This window comes from Rattus norvegicus, chromosome 1 (genome assembly GCF_036323735.1).
Source record: "Rattus norvegicus strain BN/NHsdMcwi chromosome 1, GRCr8, whole genome shotgun sequence".
Lineage (NCBI taxonomy): Eukaryota > Metazoa > Chordata > Mammalia > Rodentia > Muridae > Rattus > Rattus norvegicus.
This window is the reverse complement of record NC_086019.1, coordinates 23,063,196-23,088,887: the sequence shown is the minus strand read 5'-3', so window position 1 is coordinate 23,088,887 and position 25,692 is coordinate 23,063,196. Positions and strand designations below refer to the sequence as shown.

The 25,692-nt window shown below is 42.1% G+C and overlaps 1 protein-coding gene across 1 annotated transcript; it reads left to right on the top strand.

Annotated features, from left to right (window-relative positions):
- The first annotated feature begins 7,526 nt into the window (after positions 1–7,526).
- Positions 7,527–7,861, top strand: Rps29-ps21 (ribosomal protein S29, pseudogene 21). The gene has a single exon (XM_039095530.2). It carries the CDS (start codon positions 7,572–7,574, stop codon positions 7,740–7,742), a length of 171 nt encoding a protein of 56 aa, XP_038951458.1. The 5' UTR covers positions 7,527–7,571; the 3' UTR covers positions 7,743–7,861.
- Positions 7,862–25,692: the final 17,831 nt, after the last annotated feature.

The window sequence follows — 25,692 nt, the reverse complement described above, 5'->3', positions numbered from 1 at the left end:
CTTTCCTCTGTGGCCTCTATTTGACCAGTCCATCAAAAACATTTAATATCAGGGATTATAAAATTTCTCTTCTAGCGTTTTTATTTCTTTCATTTATGTCGTTGAGACAGTCTTCCTCTGTAGCCCTGGCTGGATGCATTCTCCTGAGCTCCCGAGCACTAGAATTATAGGCAAACACCACCGTGCCCATCTGCAGTTCTAGAATTTTTCCTAGCGTCTTATTGGTTTTTATTCCTTTACTGATGATCCCCATGTTTCACTCATTGGTAGCACGGTGTATTTCCTTTCATGAAAGATGACAGAGCAACTGCTTTTAAAATCCATCTGTGCAAATTGCCACATGTATCCCACCCGAGTTGGTCTCAGTTGGCTTGCTTGTTCCTTGAAGATGGGTCTCGACTCCCTGACTTAGTTTGTAAGGTGAGTTTAGACACTACTAGAAGTCTCTGAACTCCACGGTTTCCTTTGATCATCATTTTCTCTTTTGTCTTCCTACGTGCTACCTTCTCAAGCAGAAGTTCTTTCCTCAGGGTTGTCTTGACTGGAGCACTCTGTGTCACTCAGCTATTTCCCAGTCTTTCAAGCACATCCCCTCACATTTTCCTATTGCAAATTAACAGCCAGCGTTAAGGTGTTAAGAGGTGGAGCCTTCGGGAGGGGATTAAGTGACCTTACAAAAATATCTGCTTATCAGTGAGTGCATACTATGTGTGCTTTTCTGTGACCTGGTTACTTCACTCAGGATGATACTTTCTAGTTCATTTGCCTATGGGAGGTTGTAAGGGGGAGTGGATAGGGAAGGGAACACCCTTATAGAAGGGGAGGAGGAAGGGTTAGGGGGCTTATGGACAGGAAACTGGGAAAGGGAATAACATTTGAAATGTAAATAAGAAATACCCAATTTAAAAAAATCTGCTTCCCTGGAAGCCAAGGGAAAGCATGAAGACCCAATGGTGAAATTCAGTGTGGCCTCAGCAGACACTGGCTCTGCTAACACCGTGAGCTTGAGATTTTTCAGACCCTAGTAGTGTGAAAAACCACATTTCTGTTTAAACATGACTTTGGGGGAAAAAAGAAAAAGGACAGCTTAAAACTTTTGTTGTAGCATCCTGGGTGGCCTCAGATGTCACAGCAGTAGGCTGGCAGAATTTGGAGATTCCCTAGTAGACTTTTATTCTTTATGAAGACTCCCCCAACTCTCTCCAATAAGTAGAATCACCTTAGGTTTAGTTTTCTGGTTCTGTGGACAAAGTGACTTCTTTGTCCTTTTTTTGACCAATTTCCTATCACCAACCCAAATGCCAGGTCCCAGGGCTCACAACCAAGGAAATAGGAACTTGGTTTCATCAAGCATGCCACTCCCACTGAAGTCAGGTTGGTAACTTACAGTAACAGAATTTAATGCTCTGTTCTGCAAGTTGGGAAGGGGGGTGTCAATAGCAGATTTAGTTATGATGAGAGCTGTTCTTCACAGATGAGCTTTCTGTACCTGGTAGGAAGAGCAAAAAACCCTCACTCTTCTATTATGATGTGTTACCTTGTCACCTCAAAACCTTACCTCTTAGCTGTGAGTTGTCAACATAGGAACATGAGACGCACATTCATATTCGGGCCATGACAATAGCTAAACCTTACAAACTGGCAATTGGTCCAGGTGGATTCAGGATTCCCAACTTATGTTGAGACTATGTGTTAATGAGTTCATGCAAATCTGTGTTTGTCAATATCTGACAAAACATGCATTGAAACACAGAATTTATTGGAAAATTAAGCACTTAAAAATCACACTGCTTCTTACAAAACTATTCTCAAGCAGTGAGTTTACTACAGTTAAAAAACTATGATTAATGCCAAAGCCTGTTCTAAGTCTATATCCAGGGTTGGAAGCAAATTTCCAGTAAATGCTGTGTAAATTATGTCAAGACAACCTCTGTCCAAGACACAGAAAACAAGAGATTTTATAGGAGAAAATGGTCCTTCTGAACCATTCATTGTTAAGATCAGAAAACAAAGGCCTGCAGCGGCTGTAAGCTTGCATTCCCCTGAATTATCCCATGTGAGGCCACGCAACATGCATTTAATACTTTTACAATAGACTCTACAGGGTTAAACGAGCTAAGCAAGTTCTGACTTTGCTATCTGATTAGTACTAACTACACAAGTGTGTTTTAAAATAAACACAATGAAGAAAACAGTGCCTGGAATTAAATAATATTATTTGAGCATGGCTTATGTAAATATTGGTATATGTAAATTAATCATTTTTTCACTTTTTTTCTTTTCTTTTTTTATTGACTATTTTTATTTACATTTCAAATGTTATTCCCTTTCCCAGTTTCCCGGCCACAATCCCCCTATCCCATCCCTCTCCCTTCTTCTATAAGGGTGTTCTCCCTCCCCAACCACCCTCCTTCCTGCCCTGACATTCCCCGGGGAGTCCAGCCTTGACAGGGCCAAGGGCTTCTCCTTCCATTGGTGCCCAACAAGGCCATCCTCCAAGAACTCAATACATAGTAAATTTCCAGAAATAATTTTGAAATTAACTTGAAAGATAACATAAGGAAAATACTATACAAAAATACATACAACATATACCATATGAAAATACCAATGCGATAAAATCTAAAAACAACATGGTTATCAAGAAGTAGCAGGTACCTAAGTCACTTTGGTAGATAGATGTGTTACAGCACATAAATGTGCTACTTAAGAAAAGTCTTAGGAGATAGGGAAGTCTGGGCAGATCGAAACATAGCTCTTAATTCTAAAGGCACGACCCTTCACCTTGCCCCTGCTTTCCCTCTTATCTTTGGTCACTTGTGCTGGCAATCCCTTTGGATATTCATAATGACTTGAAGAAAAAAAAAACCAAGCCTGGCTTTTAGATATGCACACACATACCCCTTACAGCATCTGTTACATCATAGATATATACATCATACTACAGATAACTGCGATGGAGCACGGCTATGCAAATTCTTTCAGCAAACAGAATTTTGGGTAGCATGGTACCTTTCAATGCACACTTAACCTACGACGAGAGATGATTTCAGGTACGGGTTTTCATGGACGGCCTGGATTGATTTAGCTGGGCGATCAGAACCTTAGAAGAATGGAGACGAGAGGAGATTTGAGCAAATGATATGATGGGTTGACCCCTTAACATGAGTTCACAGAGGAAAGAACTTTCTTTCATGTGAATACCTACCAAAACGGCACACCTGAAGGGAAAACCATTAACAAATCGGTATGAAGGTATCCCACTTAGAGATGCTAGCTAATCTCGCTTGCTAACCAAAATGTTACTCGGCCAATAGCTTTATGAACTAGTTAGTGGTCACAGCAGCAGAAATAAGGACTAAGTAATTTCTTAATGCGGTGGACATCCCTCCTAATTTTTCACTTTCACAGGAAAGCAGAACAGACACAAACCAGGAAGCAAGTTAGAAAGACCCCCACTATCTTAGGGAAGCCAGAATGTATTACTGTGGTAAAAATACTTATGTGAACCCAAACCTAGTTTCTTCACTCACCACGTTCCGTGAAATCCACCATCCATTCATTACCTATGGAAAATTTCACATACCTCACAGGACACATGTGCACCAAGGCAGATTAATGTCAAAAGGAGAGAGCTATAGAGCTGGCTGGTATGCCACAGGATTCCCATACAGATAGGAATCCAGAAGCAGCTCACAGGGTGGTGGAGTAGTAGACACCTGAGTGGTGTTCAGCTTCATTTTTGAGCTCATAGGCTATTGGTTATTTGAAAAGGAAGGATAGATGCCATCCAGGCACAGGCTTGGAGGAGGAAGCAGAGGCAGGGAGGTCTGTCTGCTCCTGTGATAAGCCTTGGGTTATGGAAGGGCTGATTATATAAAGAAGAGATTTTAATATGTACATTTAGAAGGGTAAAGTATGTTGAATGTCGGTATATGTGTTATTTTCAGTGTGCAGTGACCAAATAGTCTGCCTAAACCAGAGAGGGGACATTAGGATCGATGTTGGGCTGCCTGCTCTCTTCCTGCATGTTCTTAATGTGCAAAGATACACATAGATGGATGCTCAGAACCTGCAAAGGTGATGCAGGCATAGAGTGACCTAGAGATCTTCACATCCGCTGCCACATGATGTTCCAGGTCCACAATGTCAGGACAGACCGGAGGTTGAATGTTCTTATGTGGCTTTCCCAGGAGACCTCTGAGTGGTGGACTCTTTATTGACTCATCATAGGAGGCTCTGCAGCCTGGGGCCATTTCCTAAGCCCTTCTACATTAAAACAGCCTCGATGACCTTGGTGAAAAATGATGCAAAGTCCAGAACAGCTCCAATATCCTATCCTTGGTTAGCTGCTAGAAGGGGTAAGTATGGATAATCTGAAGGAGACAGAATCTTCAGTGGGGTAAATACTGGATTACTGAATTTAGGCTGTCCAGCAAAGAGATGAGTAGATTCATATGTACTCCAAATACAAGAAAGTTGTATTTAGAGACTCTGATATTCTCTCTCTCTCTCTCTCTCTCTCTCTCTCTCTCTCTCTCTCTCTCTCTCTCTCTCTCTCCTCTTTCCTTCTTTTTCTCTCCCCTCCCCCTCTCTGTTTCTCTCTTTCCAGAGAAAAGAGATTTAATTGATATGGTGATGTTTGGAACAGGCACAGATAAAATTGTTAAATGACACCAAGTTTTCATTTGCAATGTACAGGGGCTTTCGGTTTAAATAGAGGAGGGAATGGGGTTATAGGCAAGGGGCATACATGTGTGGTTAAGTGGCCTGTGTTAAAGCCTGATTTGGTTCTTCGGGATGGTTCAAAGAAGCCTTTATTGCTGAGAGACATACCAGTTGCTATGAGATAATGTTCCTGCTTCGGAATGATATCATCCTGGGGCGATCTGTCTGGGATGCTCTGCTGTTACTGAAATCCAAGGTGACATCAGGTTTTGGGTAATGGCTAGTCTTTGGAGCCATCTATGGGATGGCTCTCAGTAAAAGTGGAGGCTATAGGGGCTGGGGATTTAGCTCAGTGGTAGAGCGCTTACCTAGGAAGCGCAAGGCCCTGGGTTCGGTCCCCAGCTCCGAAAAAAAGAACCAAAAAAAAAAGTGGAGGTTATCATTCTGTCTGCCATAATTAATCACCCAGGTACTAAGAATGAGAATGAGATGATTCATCACAAACCTTCACTTTCAGGCATCTCCTAAATGTCAATGTAAGATAATGAAAATGCCCTTCCCAGGTCACATGGGAATAGATCAGTGACTTTACAGTTCTGCACTATGACCTGAGAAAAACGTTAGCCAAAATTTTGTTGTTATTTGGGGACACTGAACAAGTTAGGTGTGGTAAGACACTTCAGGAAGATTTAGTTGGTGAGGATGTCCGGGAACCATGAAGTAAAGTGAGAGAACCAGCTTTATCAGGTCATCTTCTGGCTTCCACAGGTATGCTCTGGCATGATCCCCCTTGCCCACAAATTAATATATAAACATTTCAAATAATATTTTAATGCATTGATTAGAGGCAACATTTGGTTCTTAGTTTTTAATCCAATCAATTAATCTGTGTTGTTTTCTGTGGTGATTGAGACCATTTACACTTAAGGTCATTAAGGGAAGTTTGTCATTCCTACAAATTTGTTAGGTGCCTTCTGATTTGCTGGGTTATGGGTACTTCTTCTCCTTCTCTCCTTTTAGTTTTTGGGGATCTGCTTGTTATATTAAATGCAGTTGTTTTGTTCTCAGGTATCCTCTGATCCTTTCCTGAAGTGTGTAGCTTCATCTGCTCTCCCCAGCCTTGGAGCATTTCATTAAGAATTGTCTGCAGTGCTGTTGTGCTTGCTCTGAGCTACTTTACTTTGCTGGGAATAGAGTTCACAGTTCACAGCTTTTTACCCTCTTGTTGGCGCCACCACTGTGTGAATATTGGGCGTAGGTCTGCAGGATTGAAAGAAAACACGTACACGGGTCACCCGTTTTCAGCGAGTGCCACCAAGGCGTTACTGAGATCTCCTTATATACATGAGGCAAAAGCCATGGAAAACAACAAGACAGGTGAAAATCCCCAACCAGGAAAACAGGAAAAGTCTGTGTGGTGGAAAGTTCCGGGCCCAATCAGGGGCGTAAACAACTTCTTAAACAACAACAAGCTGGAAGGCTGGGTGGGGAGGAAGGGTGCCCTGGAAAATCCCAGCCCCAAATCAGGGGCTAAGAGCAGCTGTCAAGGGTGTAAACAACTTCTTGCTATAGCAGGCTAAAAGACTCAGCGAGGGGGAAGGGAAACACCAAGGTAGGGTCCAACACCCTCTGAGCCTGAAATATCTCATTGTTTCATTGCATGCTTGTCTAGTGTAAGTCTGATATTTCTGCCTTTGTGTTTGAGTAGCAGCTTCACTTGTGGTCCTCTTAATAGTATGTCTGACTACATCCCCACTATGATGTGCTGTGGAAACTTTCCTCTCTTCTCACACTATTTGGTGTTTATGTGCATTTTGTGTCTGTATGTCTAACTTGTTCTCTATTGTGGGTAGTTTTCTCCTGTGCTTTCTGTTAAATAGTCTATAAATTTTCATCTGCTGTGAAGGCTGTTCTTTTATATTGCAAATTCACAGGTTTGGCCTCAAATGTGTCCCAAACCTTTAGAAATGTCACTCATGCTCCTTAAAGTCTTCCTTATGCATGCCTACTTTTACTTTGTCTCCACTTTGCTATCCATTCCCCAAAGTTGTTTTTCTATGCAACCTTGTCCGTTATCAATGCTACATAGTGTGGTTTTCTATTTCATAGGCAGTGTCCTTCATCTTAAGTATTTCCGTTTGGTTGTTTTCAATGTTTTAATCTCCTTGCTGAGTATTTTGCTCCATACTTTGGACTTTCACCTCCAATTTACTGTTTCCTTCCCTTTGAAGATTGTCTTATCAAAGACTTAGATGGGTTCCATCAATTTAAAGATCTTTATCTTTCATACGAAGGTTAATTATTTTTAGAAGGAAGACTAAATTTTCCTCCAACATTCCAGCTACCTCTGTAGCTTTTGGATTCCATTATAGTGGAGTTTGTTGTCTGGAGATGAGTTATGGGTAGGTGGTTGGGTCATATTCTTTGTGGGTTTTGTCTGTTTTGCACATCTGGAGTGGGTTTGTACTTAAATTTTAACTTCCCCCTCGTCAATTTGGTTGTCGTGGTTTTGATGACACATTTGGTGATATGAGTGTGATGTTAGCTTTGGATGCTGGTAAAACTTGATGCTGAATGTCAGGTGTGGTGGCCGAGGCTATCCTGCCTTGGCTATCTGACAATTTAACCAATGTTTGAGCCTAGTCATAAAGCACCAAGGCAACCAGGAGTGTAAAATCCTGGACCATTCCTTGGATTCTGTGAACCTGCTCAGAGAACAATACTATCAGGCCCGCTAATGTCTGTCTACTGTTCAGGGTGGGTGCAGAGCTGTACTTAGACCCACAGGTCTGAACTAACACCTCAGACCACAGGAATATTGACTCCCAGTCCTACATTGACTATGCAACCAAGAAGTAAAACCTCCAAAGCCCCTTTTTCCTCCTTGGGCGTCTGAAGGCAAGATGGGTCACCAGCAGCTCTACTGGAGTCACCCTCGGAAGTTCGGCCAGGGTTCTTGCTCTTGCCGCGTCTGCTCTAACCGCCACGGTCTGATCCGTAAATATGGGCTGAACATGTGCCGACAGTGCTTCTGTCAGTACGCGAAGGACATAGGCTTCATTAAGTTGGACTAAGCGACCTGAATGGATGATTCGACTGTCTACCCAGTGAAACCAACTGTCTACCCTGTGATACCAATCATGCTAGTCTTTGTGCACACAGAATAAAAAAAAATTGAAGAAAAAAAAAAAAACACCTCCAAAGCCATACTTTACAACTGCTGTAGCCAAAGCTTGAGTCTTTCAGGGGATCCAGGGCGATTGCACCTGAATTCCCACCTTGCGCTGAGTAGGGGCCACTGGGGCACCAGGCATGGTCATATAAAAACCAGAGATCTAGACACATGGTGTTGTCTTACTTCAATGGAGCTGAAGGCCTTGTCCTGCTTTCTCATCCCACTAAAGCCAGAGACCTGATACTCAGTATTCTTTGGTCCAATAGAAATGGAAGCCTTCACCAAGAATACATTCACCAAGTAATTATTTGAAAAGTTCCATGTCAAAGGATAGAAAACAATCTACTGAGCAAGTGGAAACCATAAACAGAGAGGTGGAGAGGAGTTTAATCCAATAACATGGCTGCTCTGGTAAGATGAGATCTGGATGGAATGCAGACAGGCTACATACTTTAATCCCTCTGGCTGGAGTACACACCTTCAATCACAAACACGAATGTCTAATTGAGGGGCGGATAGTAAAGAATAGGAACGATTTGACTGAATGAGTCAGGGATGGGCTATGCGGAACACTCACAAGAACAAACCGGAAAGGTAAGCTACTCAAGAGCAGTGCAGAGTTCAATTCAATTCAATTCAATTCGGTGCCACTCAGGTGAGTGCTGTTGTGCTCAGTTTTGTTCAGAGCAGAGCAGTTATGTCCATTGCTGCCCAGTCAGCTTGAAGAGTTTGAGCCAGAACGGCTGAGTTGAACCAGCCAGCCAGAGTTCAGAAAGAACCAGAAAGACTGAGTTCATCCATCAGTAAGTCTCAGAACCTGAAACACTTTCAGCCTAGCTTAGCAGACAGAACTTGGAAGCTGAAGCCTTCAAGGTCCAGGCTTACAGAAGATTAGATGGTAGAAGTTTCTAGGTCTAGGCCGAGGAGTAGTTAGAGGGAAACACTCTGGGCTCATCCCAAGCTATTTGCACAGCTTGGGTACGGCTCTCATCTCAGCACTTCATCTGAGGGAATCAAACAACATTCACATTTACAGACATGAGACGTATCGTGTCAGATAGACACTAAGCCAGAGCTAGTTACAGGAGATAAAAGGGTACATTGCATATTATAAATGGAGCGATTCACCAAGACGATGTGAAAACTGTAAATATTTATGCATGAAAAATCAGGGTGCCTAATTTCATAAAACAAATACTAAAGGTCACACACATCTTAACACAATATTAATGATGAGACTTCAATACCTCAGTCTCATATTTAGATAGGTCTTCTAAACCAAAAATAACCAAAGAAACATTAGAGCTAAAAAAACACTACAGATGAACTAGACTGATATGGAGAAATGTTACCAATAGATAAGAAATATACATTTTCAGGCTGGAGAGATGGCTCAGCGGTTAAGAGCACCCGACTGCTCTTTCGGAGGTCATGAGTTCAATTCCCAGCAACCACATGGTGGCTCACAACCATTTGTAAAGAGATCCGATGCCCTCTTCTGTTGTATCTGAAGACAGCTACAGTGTACTTATATATAATAAATGAATAAATTTTTTAAAAAAAAAGAAATATACATTTTCTCAGTAGCACACGAATCCTTCAAAGTTGATCAAATTATGAGACACAAATCAAATATCCACAAATTTAAAAGTGGAGATAATTCTTTGTGCCCTAACATTAAAATGGAATAAAAGTAGAAAATAACAAAAAAAACTAAAAAAAGACTCGGACACTAAATAATATATCTTTGAATAATGGTTCATCCAAAAGAAATCATAGAGAAAATTCTAAAAACTCTTAGAGACAGTGAAAATAAAAGGGTGACCTCTCAGAACATCTGGGCACAACCAAGGCAGCCCTAGAAGAATCCTTATGGCAACAAGTGCCCCATTGGAAGATCTGAGAAATCTTAGTAAACCACCTAAGGAGCTGCTGAAGGCTCCAGGCAAACAGGCAGCCAACTATAAGCCCAGTAGACGGCAAAGAATAGCAAAAATTAAGAAAGTAATGGAGCCTAAATTAACAATACACAGATGACCAGTCATTCTTTGTAAAAACAGTAAGACTGAGAAACTCTTAGCCAGCCCGACAAAAGAAAGAGTAAGAAGAAACAGAGATTAACAACATCAGAGCTGAAAAAAGAGATTATTAAAACAAACAACAAGGAAATACAGAAAACTGTTGAAAAATCTATACTCTTAAAAGGTAGGAAAAAAGAGAAGAAATAGATAAACTCTAAACCCATAGCATCTACCAAATTGAAAAGTCAAAAGGCACAGCCATTTAACAGACTCATAGCGGGCTCATACAGTTGAAGCTAGGTTCAAAAGCCTCACCTCAAAGAAAAGTCCAGGGCCAGATGGATTCACAGCTGAATTCTTCTAAACTTTCCAGAAAGAGCTGGTAATAATTCTTCTTTTTCAAAACACAAAGTGAAGGAACACTATCAAATTCATTAAACAAAAACTTGTTATTCTCATATAAAAGCCGTGTAAAGATCTATTTTTCTTGAACATAGACACAAAAATGCTCAAAATACTTACAAATTAAATTCAGAAACACATTAAGATCACACATTTTGACCAAGTGCACTTCATCCTGGGTTAGAAAAGTTTGCTTCAAACTTAAAACAGTAAATGCAACAATATATAAAGAAACTTAAAGACAGAAGCTACATAATCATTTCTTTTTAATTCGGAAAAGGCAGTTGACAAAGTTTAATATGACTTCATGATAAAAGTCCCAGAGACATTAGGGATGGCTGGAGAATATCTCAAAACAGCAGAACCACAGCAACTGTGGTGGTTTGAATGAGAATGGCCCCCCGTAGGCTCATATATTTCAACGCTTGGTCCCCAGCTTGTGGAACTGTTCGAGAATAATTAGGAGGTGTGGCTTTGTTGGAGTAGGTGAAGTCCTGTTGGAAGAGGTGTATCAATAGGGGTGTGCTTTGAGGTTTCAAAAGCTGGAATGCTATATGCAGTCTTGCTATGTCGAAAACTTAGGAATCAAATGCCTTAAGTAGTGCTCCAGTACTATGCGTGCATGACGCCCTGTTCCCTTCCACGATGTTCATGAACCAACCCCCTAAAACTGGAGACAAGCCCCCAATTAAATACTTCCTTTTGTAAGTTGTTTTGGTCATGGTGTCTCCTCATGGCAATAGGAAAGTAACTAAATGGCAAACTCATAGTGAACAAAGGCAACAGTGGATCCTCTCTGAGATCTGGAAGGAGTTAAGGATGCCTGCTCCTCCTTGCTCAGTATATACCGGAAATCTCAGCCATAGCAACCAGAAAGACATGAATAAAATAAAAATAGCAAAGCAAGAAGTCAAACTATCCTTATTTGCAGATTTCATGATTCTACACTTAAAAGACCTATTGGAATCTACTAGGAAAATGTTTAGATTTGATGAACACTTAAAGTCGCATAATCCGAAGTCAATATAAGAAAAACTGGGAGCCTCCATATTTGAATTTCCATATTGAAATGATGTGCTTCCAGAGAAACAGAATTAAGAAAAATACCCCTTTACAGTATTATAAAAATTACACACACACACACACACACACAAAACGAAGACTTCAAGGCAGTGGAAAAGGAGATCAAATAAAAGTAGAGAATGTAGTGAGCTTCCACACTCCTGGACTGGCAGAATCAATCATATAAAAATGGCTATAACTGCAGATGCTGGCGAGGATGTGGAGAAAGAGGAACACTCTTCCATTGTTGGTGGAATTGCAAACTGGTACAACCACTCTGGAAATCAGTCTGGCAGTTCCTCAGAAAGCTGAACATAGTGCTACCTGAGAACCCAGCTATACCACTCCTGGGCATATACCCAAAAGATGCTCCAACATATAACAAGGACACATGCTCCACTATGTTCATAGCAGCCTTATTTATAATAGCCAGAAGGTGGAAAGAACCCAGATGCCCTTCAACAGAGGAATGGATACAGAAATTGTGGTACATCTATACAATGGAGTACTACTCAGCTATCAAAAACAGTGACTTCATGAAATTCTTAGGCAAATGGATGGAACTAGAAAGTATTTTGAGTGAGGTAACCCAATCACAAAAGAACACACATGGTAAGCACTCACTGATAAGTGGATATTAGCCCAAAAGCTCGGATTACCCAAGATACAATCCACAGACCTCATGAAGCTAAAGAAGAAGGATGACCAAAGTGCAGATGCTTCAATCCTTCTTAGAAGGCAGAACAAAAATAACAAAGTTTGGAGCAGAGACGGAAGGAAATGTCATCCAGAGACTGCCCCACCTGGGGATCCAGCCCATATACAGTCACCAAACACTATTGCAGATGCCAAAAAGTGCTTGCTGACAGGAGCCTGGTATAGCTGTCTCCTGAGAGACTCTTCCAGAGCCTGACAAATACAGAGGTGGATGCTCAAGGCCAACCATTGGACTGAGCCTGGGGACCCCAATGGAGGGGTTGGGGAAATGACTGAAGGAGCTGAAGGGGTTTGCAACCCCATAAGAACAACAATATCACAGGGATGGATCACAAGAGTACGCAGGGATGGACCCACGACTCCAGCTGCATATATAGCAGAGGGTGGCCTTATCTGGCATCAGCAGGGAGAGGTCCTTGGTCCTGTGAAGGCTCGATGCCCCAATGTAGGGGAATGCCAGGGTGGGGAAGCAGGAGGGAGTGGGTGGGTGAGTGGGGGAGTACCCTCATAGAAGCAGGGGGAGATAGCAGGGTTTCAGGAAGGGAAACTGCGAAAGTGGATAACATTTGAAATATAAATAAAAAGATATCCAATAAAATAAAAGAAAAAAAGAAAAAATGGCTGTAACTGTGTGTAGCTAAACTCATGTGACAATTGCTCATTTGAACTAGCTTAATGGTCATAAAGCCCTCAGAATACAAATTGTCTGATACTAGGAATAAAGTTGACTATTGCATGAGACTTTAGTCCACCTCACTTTTTGGCTCCCTATAGGTTCAGGCCACCAACTAGAGCGGTAACAATATATAGGCATGAATAACCCAAACAATCAGAAGAAGTAAAATCATAGCTAGTGGTTTCATAATATTCAAACTATACTCCAGAGCTATAGAGACAAAAGCAGTCTGGATCCAAGCCTGTCTGTTCTTAGACAGGAAGACTAACAGGACAGACAGACTAATGGGACAGAATGCAAGATCTGGAAATAAACAGGCATAGTGTGGTCACCTAAGTTTTGACAAAGGGTCAAAAACATGCACTAAGGGAAAAGAAGCCCCTTCAATAAAAGGTCCTTGCAAAATTGGATATTCACCTGCAGAAGAATGAAATTAGATTAATAACTCTCACCTTGTATAAAGAAATCAATACAAAATGGACCAAAAATGGATCCACTTCCTTGGAGAAGTGGATTCGTGAGGGGTAGAGGTGGGGGGATGACAAGGGATGAGAAGAAAGGGAAACTGTAGTCAGGATGTAAAACAAATAATTGCATAATAAATAATAAATAAATAATAAATGCATAATAAAACTATTTTTAAAATTATGAAATGCTAAAACTCTCAGATAAAACTTAAGAAAGAGTCTCTGAGATTCTGGGGAAGGCAAGAGTTTTTTGCACAGAGTGGGAACTACACACGAGTCTACATGGGAGCAAGACGCTTCTGCACACACAGCAAAGGAAGCTGTCAGTGCCGTGCACAGACAGCCCACGGTAAGGGAGAAAATCTCTGTATGCCTCACACAAGGGACTTCCAAAGACCACAGAAATTAAATAGCAAGTGATCAGGCTGCTACCCAGCAAATCAGCTACTAAACAGAGCAGACATTTTTCAAAGAAAGACAAAATGGGCAACAACCATTTAACAAAATGTTCGACATCCCTACCTAGTCCTTTGTTGTTGTTGTTTTATAAAACTATTTGAGATAGACACTGCCTCACCCTCGTCAGAATAGCTACCATCAAGAACCTGACAATGGATGTTGGAGAAGATGTGGAGGAAGAAGACCCTTTATTCCCAGTGTGGAGTTTCTTCAAAAACTTAAGTCTGCTATGGTTGCTTGAATGAGAACGGCCCCTATAGACTCAGATTTAAATGCTTGGTCTCCAGCACTGTTTGAAAGGATTAAGAGGTGTGGCCTTGTCGGAGGAAGTGTGTCACTGAGGGTGGCCTTTGAGGTTTCAAAAGGCCAAGCCAGCACCATGTCTGTCTGTGCACTGCCTTGCTCCCGCCAGCAGGACGATGGGCTAAGCCTCTAAACTGTCGCAAGCCCCAATTAAATGTTTCTCTTAGTAAGAAGTGCTGTGGTTACAGAGTCTCTTCACAACAATACAACGACTACAACACCTACCATATGACCCAGCCATTCCACTCCATATCCTGCACAGAGACATTCGCATATCTGAGGAGAATGCTGTTCTATGTACCATAGCAAGGAAACGTTACCAACTTAGATGTCTGTCAACAAATGGATGGAAAAAGAAAACTTAGTACATATATAAGATAGCATCTTATTCATCTCTAAAGAAAAACGTGATCAGAATAGTCCAGGAAAACAGATGAACTTAGAATGGCTATTATTACAGGGGGTCACACAACCTCAGAAAGAGAAAAGGAGCTTGTTTTCTCTCGTATGCAGATTCCAGCATATAGCACGAACACATATTTATGGAAACAAATTTAAGTGTGAGCATAGCATCACATTTACAATGGAGACCCCAAAGGGTGCTCTTGCTTAGGTGACTGGGCAGGACGGGAAGCAGGCGAAAGGACACAGGAGTTGTGAAAAATAACAGAACACTAACTGATTTTCTAGTTCCAACTCTGGAGTGTTTGGGGGTTTTTGTGTGTGTGTGTTTTCTTTTTATAGTTGATGGTGAACATGTAAAACCCCGAGGGAAGCCCCAGGGCTTCAGAATGACCATTCTAACAGCGCAGTGTGATATTTTTATTTGTGATATTTGTGAGTTTGTTGCAGTATGATTTTCACTAGAAAAGAAAAAAGTGGTTTTTTTTAAAGGGAATAAAATAGAACCATGTATCCAGGCACTATTTTTTCGCTTCTGAGGAAAATCCTCTAGTAACTTAGAAATAGTGCACACAACGACAGTACAAACTCTAGCTAAAAGTAGGAGTGAGTTAAGACATGAGCCTTTGTTTACTAGCTGTAAACTACTTAGTCTGTAATTTGCTGCCCCCTCGTGGACAACTTGAACAACTGTAAACTGATCAGAAGGAAAGGAAAGCAAGAGAAACCTGGGCTATTTCTTTCAAAGGACCCTCCCGTCTCTGCCTCATCTGTGGGGGACAAAGAAAACTTCAGCTCTGGCAAGATGGACTCCAGGGTGAGAACAGAGAGGATCTAAGGGAGACTCCATATTGCGTCTTGGTTTCCAGGAACAGCTTTTCTTCCCACATCCTGTGTGTTTGTGTATGTCAAACTACAGCCATTGTACCCATACCTCCGGGCACCATTAGAAAACATCTTTAAAACAAATAAGACCTCTTCTCCGCCCTTACCCTGGAACAAAGCACATCAAAAGTGTGCCAGATATCACATTGAAACACCCACAGTCATAAAATAAAAATAATTAACATTCAATAATATTAATGAACTACAGACTAATGTCATTGAACACGAAATGACTCTCCCTTCACCTGCTGTGCCCAGAGAATGACCCTCTCAGGAACACTAGCGTCTTGAGCTAAAGCACTTCCAGGCTACTCTCCAGCTGAAGTGTACCAGTCCACAGCTCTAAGATTCTCTCCCTTCCAAGCCACCCCTCCAGAAAAATCAGCTAAGTGTTTGAAACTATTATCTTCATTGGAACCACTTAGTCTTCATTAAAGGTCCTGTTTCTCCTGGTGCTCTGTAGACATCTCCCTCTTGAACCTAAACTGGATCTTGAATAGGCTTTTCTAAACAACCTTTTCACAGGAGCCTGGCCTGGTTATAAAGGAGAAGTCTCAACAAGGACTGAGGAAAGTCAAGGTAACGTCCACTCTTCTCAGACAGGCTTGCTAAGCACCTTACAGTGCTAACAACGAAGGCAACAGCTCCAGGAAGTCCATAGTCTACTTAGGGAGGGGCCAAGTAAACAGTAGTAATGTTGGGAGGGACTAGAGAGCAGCAGGGCACCCTGGGAGGGGGAGAGGCTGGCCTTAGAGAGAGCCTGAAGGCTTTCAAATGCCTCCTTCTAAGAGACTCCAGAGTGAACTGTAACAAAACACATTCATTTTCTAATCTGTGTGACACCACCCCACACCCCCACACCCCCCCGCATAGCCCTAGAAGTCTCTGAGCACGTCTTTGTCACTTTCATACGACAAAATGTACATTTATACTTTCTTGGTTGTTTGGGGGATTTTCACTGTTGCTGGATGGTCGTTCACAGTCATGAGCGAGTTTGTAACTGTTATCAGAGTTGACTCCGTAATGCCAGTCACCTCTCTGCTCTTGGGATATAAGGGTCCACACGGAGAATTGTGCTTGACAATGTGAGGGGCCATGAGAGCTACAGATGGAAACAGAGTATTTAAAAAGGAAAGGAAAAATTTATGGAAAGAAAAAGAAAGACTCTCAAGGAACCAGAGAAAGTATGTTTCTAAATTGCCACCTTCATGTTTTAGTGATTCTGCTGCTGCTGTCATTTTCTCCTCTCCCCCTCCCCCTCTCCCCTCACCCCTCCTCCCCTCCCCCTCTCCCCCTCCCCTCCTCTTCCCTTCTCTCCCCTTCTTCTTCTCTCCTCTCTCTCCTGCTGTGTCTGTCACTTCCCCCTTCTCTTTTTGTGTCTGATTAGTAAATACTTCCTGCGGTCCCTCCTGAAGCAGCACTAACACTGGCGCATGGGGTTGTATCTTGCCTATCAGTCTAGAAGTCAGGAAGTTTTGAGAAAAACTGGAGCCATCTGTTCACGAGCAGAAATAGCAGAAATATCCAAGTGCAGTTTCAATTGGCAATCTCCTAACCTTTAAGTTGTGTGTTAGCCGATTAGCACAGGCAGTCAGCCCTCCAGTTAAAAAATATTTAACGCTTTAAATTGTGTTTATAAGAAGATAAAGAGAGGGAGGGGATACGTTCTATGGAGGTGTGGTGAGGTATTGGGGAAGGGGGTGTCTCGGTGGGTCCATGCTGAGGCATCCCTTCCTTCTGAGGGACCCGTCATGCGAAGGTATAGTATAGAATAGAGTTTATTCAGGGCATAGGGAGGGGAGTTGAGAAGGTAGTAGAGACAGAAAGGCAGAGAGAATGCGAGAGAGCAGAGCGGGAGAGCCAGAGAGCGAGAGAGAGCAGGAGAAGGGGGCGGGGAGGCATGAGAACTGGAGAGGGAGGGGGAAGGGAATGGGGAGAGAGAGCAGGAGCATGAAGACAAGAACAAGAGAGAGCTGAGGGGCGAACAGCCCCTTTTATAGTGATTCAGGCACGCCTGCCTGTTGCCAGGTAACCGTGGGGCGGAGCTTAGACAGAATGCGAATATATATAATAAACTCAAGGTGGATCTGGGAAGAATCTTTGCTACGAGGACACAAACTGGGTTTTCATGACCACCCTAGTAGCTCACAGCCTTCAGCTCCTGTTCCCGAAGATCTGATGTCGTCTTCTGGCCGTAGCGGGCTCTGCACACATGCAGCACACAGACATGCATGCAGAAAAAAAGCACTTTATACATAGGTAAAAAATAAGTAACACTGGAAAAACACTAATGAGCATAGAATAAATCCACTTCACTTCAAATGGACTCTCCCTTCGATTTCTGTGACCAGAGAGTGATCCTATCAGGACCACCGTCATCCGGAGCCATTTCCGGGTCACTTGCTGGCTAAAGTCCACCAGCCATTCTCTCAGAGTCCACATGGTTCATTTGCTTTCAAATGGACAGACTTAATTTTCTTTGTGTATCTCATTTAAAGGGAAAAAAGAGAAAGTTCAAGAAAAAATTAACAATGTGGATGATTACAAGTGTATTCTTCCAGATTTTGACTCCCTGCCCCACTCCATGTGTATGTGTGTGAATATCTGTTTTTCTTTTTTTATAATAAAACCATAATACCCTGGTAATAATAGCCATTCTCCTGAATTAATTATATTGGAGAGTGCCACAAGTCACTGAGGTGATCCTCACAGAAAACCTGAAATATCTTTGTCTCTATTTCCCAAGAGAGGAAACAAAAGCATCAGGAGAGTGAATGTATTGACCAAACCCTCCTTTGTGAATTCCAGAGCTGTTTGAACCAGGCAGTCCAGCTCAGCGAGCATTCTGTTATCTACAGTTTTGTGTTGTTATCTGTGACAGTGGCCAGTTGTCATTCCATTCTAAAATATGTGGAAACACCCTTTAGAATCCCTATCAACAGAGTTCTACACTGTTACAAATGTCATGAGGTTTATTTTGTTTTACTTTTTTACTTTTATTTATATGGGGGGGGGGGGCTTTGTGTGGAGCCCAAAGGACAATGTTCTAGACTAAGTTCTCTCCTATGGTGCGAGTTCTGGGATCAAAGTTAGATAGCCAGGCTTGGTGGAAGGATTTCCCTCAGGTCCTGTTGGCTATTAAAAGCACGTGACATGTCATTTCAGCATGCTTTGCCAACTAGGGCTGGGCTGAGGACACAGTGGACCTCAGCTATAACTTTTATACACTTGCAGAAAGGCTAGACTTATCGCAGGGCTATAGTACCATACGACAGCTGGTCTCCAGTACCTACCCCTTGTCAATACAAATTTCACTCTTTATCATATGGCTGTTTCTGGCCTGTTTTGCCTGGGACCCATGACCCCTGCCCCCAAAACAGTAGTGTTTAAGAACCTCTGTCCTACTGTATTTTATGTTCTGGAAAAGACAGTTCCTGTAGGGCAGAGGCAGTGTTCCCCATCTTTTCCTATAATTATACTTGGTACAAAGAAAATGCCCCACCCTCCCACGCACACTCCATTTACAGTTAGCCCAACTTCAACTTCAGCTCTCCGCTAATCAACAAGAACAAAACTCAGATTAATAAAACTCAGTGGAGACTTTGTTCTCCAAGTTCTAAATTTCTGACTAGTGGCCTCGGCCAGCTAACAGAGCTTTCTGAGAACAGGAAGGCCCCAGGGTTAAGCATTATCTGATCAGTTACTGCCATTCATCCCACTTTTCCACACCCAGTCTTCTCTGGCCCTGTCCCAACCCTGCCGTAATAATTTCTGGGTTGCTTACTAAATTCTGATTTGTTGTTATTTATTATAGCACAAGAACTTCTGTTTGTTTGTTTTTCTCCTGTAGTGCATTTCTTGTCATTCAAACATAATTACCGGCTACTCTTTGTCCCCTCCCGTACAGTGTCTAAGGTTCCATGGCCCATGTGCTCATTCCCAGATGCCTCCACGATTTCACCTCTTTATTCCCAGCATATTTCAGTCATGTGAGACATTAATTACCTTAACCCTGGGGACCTCATGACTTCCACTACACCGAGTGGTCACATGAAGTCACTGTCATGGGACTTAGCAGCCCAGTTACAGTTTTAAACACACACATCTCATCCACAAGAGGCTATGGCTTCTCTCCTTGTTTCTATGGAATCAACCAGTTAGGGTCCTCCTTTGGATCTGACATATATATAATATATATATATATGTATGTATGTATATATGAGATATATAATATATTATATATAAGTACACATTATATATATGACACACATATGTATATATGTCATATGTGTGTATATGTCTATATGTATACATACCATATACATATATTTATACACATATCATATTATAAATTATATATCACATAATGTACATATGAGATATATACACACATATATGTACATGACATCGTACATACATTATATATATATATATATATCGTAATTAAAACTACAGTGCTGGAGAAATTCAGAGAATAAGAAAAGTTAGTAAAGATTCCATTTTTAATCTTTTTGTTAACTGAAACATCTTGTTATCTACTAATTTCCAGGACTAAAGCCCCAAGGGTACTTTGATTTCACAAGCATCAAGCATCAAGGACAGGAAGGAACACAACAGTAAACACCTCCTTGCCCCCTCCCCCATTCTCATATCCCTCTGCATTTTGCCTCCAGTTTGGTGATTTAATAACCCTAACCTGGATACCCCAGGTGGCTGATTGTGGATCTTGGGGGGTCCAGCCATTGGGTGTCCTTCCCCTCCATTCTGGCCCCTGTCCCCTTCACCTGTTCCTCTTCCCGAGGGAGTACTGTAAAATCTTAGCATGCCAGTTTTCTTAGTCTCTTATGTTTGAGAAAGGTGCACTAAAACTTCTCTGGGTTGTCTATTTCAGATTTTGGTAATTTTTTCTAGAGAAGCACTTAAATTGTCTTTTTCTGAAGACTAAAGTGAGAGAAGAATTTAGGAAAATGCTCAGAGGAGAGTGGGGCCAGGGAAAGTTGGATATTAGAAAAAGAAAACAAAACAATAGAAACAAAACAGCTAAGAAAGCATCCTCAGGCCTGGGCAGAGGTGTGAGTGGGTAAAGGGGTTTGCTGCACAGTGTGGAGATCTCAGTTCAGAACTACAGCACCCACATAAAAAGCCATCCACAGCTATGTGCCCCTTAACCCCAGATTTGGGGACATAGAGACACATGGATCACCCCACCCCACCCCAGGGTTCACTGGTCAGCCAGGATAGCTCAAATGGTGACCACCAGATTAAGTGAGACACTGTCTCAAAAAATAAAGTGAAGATCAATTGAAAAAGACACGTGGATACTAACCTCTATCTTCTACACACACCCTCATGGGAGGGCACACCACAATATACACCCGCTACACATACACACACACACACACACACACACACACACACACACACACACAGAGAGAGAGAGAGAGAGAGACAGAGAGAGAGAGACAGAGAGAGACAGAGAGAGACAGAGACAGAGAGACAGAGAGAGACAGGCAGAGAGAGAGAGAGGGAGGGAGGGAAAGACAGAGAGAGACAGAGAGAGAGAGAGAGACAGAGACAGAGAGAGAGGCAGAGAGAGACAGAGAGACAGAGACAGAGAGAGAGCAAGAGAGAGACAGAGAGAGCAAGAGAGAGAAAGAGAGAGACAGAGAGAGAGAGAAAGAAAGAGAAAGACAGAGAGAGAGACAGAGACAGAGAGAGACAGAGAGAGAGAGAGAGACAGAGAGAGAGAGAGAGAGAGAGAGAGAGAGAGAGAGAGAGAGAGAGAGAGGGAGGGAGAGAACCCTCGCACGGAATCCAGGTACAGCTGGAGACTAGTTTTGGCCAAAGCCCACAGAGATGCTCTGAAGCATGAACAGGGAATTAGCGCTACTGTAAGCCCAGGATCTGTTATCAACCAATTCAGATACAGAGAATAATTCACTAGAAGACTTAGAATTCTTGAGTGTAAATTCACTTTGTAAAACAGATTCAAAACATGATAGATCAAGAAGGGAAGTGAACAGAATCACTTATGACCAGAAACAACAACACTCTACACTTGGTAACTGAAGAAACAAGTAATCAGAAAATCAGTTAAATCCCCCACATAGTATCAACCAAGGCCAAAGTAGAGTGGGCAGTGGGACGTTAAGATATGGACTCTGACTGTGGTAGCTATTCTTGGAGGGAAAAAAAACTCTCCAGTTGCTGGTTTTGCACTTTCACATCTGTTTATTTTACGGGATGTAAGGGTTTTGCCTGCATTCATGTCTGTGTACCATGGGAATGTCTTGTGCCCTCAGAGGTCAGAAGGAAGCATCAGGTGCCTTGGAAGTGAAGTTACCGATGATTTTGAGCTGCCATATGAGTGCTGAGATCTGAGCCTGGGTCTTCTGTAAGAGTAGTAAGTGTTTTCAACCACTGAGCCATCTCTCCAGACCCTGTTTGGCTTGGTTTGGTTTGGTTGCTTATTTAATTAAAAGACAAGATCATAACAAATTCTGCTTTCAAGAAACCTTTGAGAGAAACTTAAATATGCAGGGAGTCAATTTTAGGCCAAATTCATTTCAATTTAACATTTCCCGAAGTCATTAAGGATCAGTTACCATGGTAATTAAAGGGAATCTGGTTGTTGTATCATTAGCAACTATTGCATGAGATGTCTTTTAGTATCTGTAAGAGAACACAAAGTGATTGTGCCAGACTTGTAAATGTGAGGTTCCCCCTGTGTCATGTCTGCACATCCATGAGGTTCCCCCTGTGTCATGTCTGCACATCCGTGAGGTTCCCCTGTGTCATGTGTTCACATCCGTGAGGTTCCTCCTGTGTCATGTCTACACATCCATGAGGTTCCCCCTGTGTCATGTCTGCACATCCATGAGGTTCCCCCTGTGTCATGTCTGCACATCCATGGGGTTCCCCCTGTGTCATGTGTGCACATCCGTGAGGTTCCCCCTGTGTCATGTCTGCACATCCATGAGGTTCCCCCTGTGTCACGTCTGCACATCTGTGAGGTTCCCCCTGTGTCATGTGTACACATCCGTAAGGCTCCCCCTGTGTCATGTGTGTGCATCCCTGAGGCTCCCCCTGTGTCATGTCTGCACACCCATGAGGTTCCCCCTGTGTCATGTGTGCACATCCGTGAGGTTTCTTCTCTTTTTGTCTTTGTCACCTGAAGGAGACAATACAATGTGCAGGAAGAAATCTAAAGTGGGTTATAAACTTGATTCTACACAAAAAACTAAGACAGAAGCAGATCATATAAGGACTGTATATAGCCTGTCTATAGGCTGTATATAGACCGTATATAGACTATATAAAGCCTATATTGACTGTATCTAGACTGTATAAAGATTGTATATAGATTGTATATAGACTGCTTAAATGGAGTACATAAAACAAACCCATTTCCCCTTAAATAACCCAAAAAAATTAATGATCTTTAAAACTTAAAATACCTATTGGGTTTTTTAAAGAACAATATATGAAAATAGCAAAGAACTAAGGCTTGCTAAACAGCCCTAAGATCGTTAAAGCTCTTGTTTCAAAATAAATGGAGATAAGCTTTTTGAAAGTATAAGTTTTTTATAAGCACATATTGTAATTTAATAGTAGAAATAAAAATACTGTTTTTTGGTTTTAATTTTTTTTGTTTGAGTTTTGATTTCTTTGAGACAGGGTTTCTCTGCGTAGGCTGCCTTGGAACTCACTTTTAGAAGAGGCAGGCCTTGAACGCAGAGATCTACCTGTCTCTGTCTCCCATGTGCTAGGATTAAAGATGTGAGCCACCATGGCTGGCTTTTCATAAATTCTCAATGAAATTCAAGCAAAGAAAATAAGAAAAAATAAATGAAGACCAAGTGGAGCCAACAGACAACAACCAGAAAGGTGTAATTCAGACCCATCGGTGACTTTACCGGAGGAGGTGGTCTGTATCTGCTAATTAAAAGATAAGGGTTTTCTTGACAGAAGTCAAAAAAAGACTACACTCTCTACAGACTGCTTACTCTAAACGTGAAAATGCTAACACTGAAGAAACAGATTAAGACAGACCTCAGCCAAGAGAAAGCTGAAGTGGCCAAAATAAATGTCAAGGGAACCTAGGATAGCCTACATACGGGGCCATGGCCATAATAATAAAAGAGCAGATCATCAGAAGTATGCCATGTGGGCATACATATAGTGTTTGTCCTTTGAAACCTGTGAGGTAAATTCTGACTGACACAGGAGGAAAAGTAGAGAAAATCTGCAGTTAGTTGGGGACTTTGACCCTTGTTTCTTAGGAATTGATGAGAGGAGAGGGTAGAAGACTCAATAAACTCCTCGAATACTTGAACCATCTGATGTTTGTAAACCACTCCTTTTGAAGACAACTGCTTTTAAAAGTTTTATTTGTGTGTGTGTGTGTGTGTGTGTGTGTGTGTGTGCGTGCGCGCGCACGCGCGCGCGCCATTCAATCCCTCTTTCCCATTTCTAGATAATTAATCAAATGAAAAACATACCACTTGTTACTAAAAAAAATTATATTCTGGTATTTATGGACATTTTATTTATAACAACCATAAACTACAAGCAGCCTTTTGGTAATAATAATAAGCTGTATCATACCCAGCCAGCTAGCCAAAAGAGAACACAATATTGATTCCCACAACAATGTGGAAACATCTTCAGTGCATTATGCTAAGTGAAACAAGACACTCTACAGGTGAGCTCTTGTGCTCCAGTTTTGTATTGGTGTCAGTGGTGAGGGGACAGAGCGACAGCTCTGCTCTCGCACCCTGGGCAACCTCAGGAGGAACTTTAATCTCTTAGGGATCTTGACTCAAGCCAAACTAGGATCTGTGGCTTCGATACAGAAAAACATTTCTCGCTAGCTAGTTTGAGACTCAGTTGAAGAGTTCTAGTAAGAATATGAAGAAAGGAGCTTAGGCGAGGAGAAAAACTCACCTGAGAGCGTGCGTGTGGGCTTCTGTCAGAAATCACACAGTAAGACACACACTAGTGCGGGTACCGGTTCCTGTAGGAGCTTCGAGATTCTCTGTCTTCATATGTCATCACTTGTGAGCCTCAGCGGTGGTGGTGGTTGGGAGGGCTGGTTCTCAAGCGACATCTGAAAAGGTACAATAACAAAGCCCCGCCCCCTTCCCTAATACATGAGATCTGTGAGGTGGATCCAGAGACTTCTTGTATGGAATTATAATCTGATAAACTAAACCCAGAAACTACTAGTGTTGCACATGGGATCATCTTCCTGTAAACAGTGTTTCTGGTGAGATTCCTAGAAAGCAGTGTGTTAACTGCTGGGAAGGGAGAGAGATCTTGTGTCGCTGTTGACCGCTGTATGCTTGCCTCATTGCTGGTAAGTTCAACCTGGTTCCCGTGTAAGAGTTCCTTATTCTCCTCAAGTCCCCATAGAGTGTCTTGTCTTTCTATCCTGCCTCATCAGGAACAGAAGACATCATACCGCCCAGGTTAGAGGAGCAGGCATATTCGTTTAAAGGGAAAGAAAGTCTTTAGGGCAATGGAAATGTTCTAAACCATACTGAAAGATGTATTGCATGCTTGTCAAAAATCCGTTTAATTATTATATATTATTATATATACAATAACTAGATATTTATTCAAATAACAAAAAGAAGAAAATCAGCCTCTTTGAAAATAAACCAGTGCCTCAAGAAGGAATACAAACCCACAACAAACAAAAGAACCACATTGCAGGGGTTGGGGATTTAGCTCAGCGGTAGAGTACTTGCCTAGCAAGCACAAGGCCCTGGGTTCGGTCCCCAGCTCCGAAAAAAAAAAAACCGATTGGCATAAGCTTCTGGGCACAGATACAGAGAAAATAGATGAAATTATAAATAAGCGTGCATAGAGGAGTTTACAGAACATATTTGTTTCTTAGCTTTATCTATGTCCAAGAGAGCCCATTACATTAACAGTGGGCTCTCTGATCTTGATATCTAAACACTTTTTAATAATAAGAAAGAACAGACCTGTTATTAAAATGAACAGGTATAGAGTTGGAATGGAAATAAAAGTGGAAGGTAAGCCTGGAGCATCTTGTCCCAACAAATGTGAAGTAAAACTAGAAGACCTGCCAGATGGACAGAGTAGCCAACCGCAGAGAACTCTGAGTGGGCTGCGAGGGATATCAAGCTCAGGCAATAAAGTGCTTTCCACGAAAGCAGGAGGAACTGAGTTCAAGTCTTCAGCACCTGTGTAGAAGGGCAGGTGTCACTGCAGGCCATGCTTGTCCTCAGCACTGAGCCTCCATGGATGAGGAGGACCCATGGAACGTTCTGGTAACCATGCTATCTGGATCAAGGTGCTGTAGGCTCAATAAGAAACTGTCTCAAAACATTAGGTGCAGAGCAATCAAGAAAGACACCCATGAATGGCTTCTCTCTCCACACAGTTTCACATATATGTGCATGCACAATGTAGCCCCATGAACAT

Coding starts and splice junctions, on each gene's coding strand:
- Rps29-ps21 (XM_039095530.2), top strand. CDS start 7,572: ATGGGTCACCAGCAGCTCTACTGGAGTCACCCTCGGAAGTTCGGCCAG.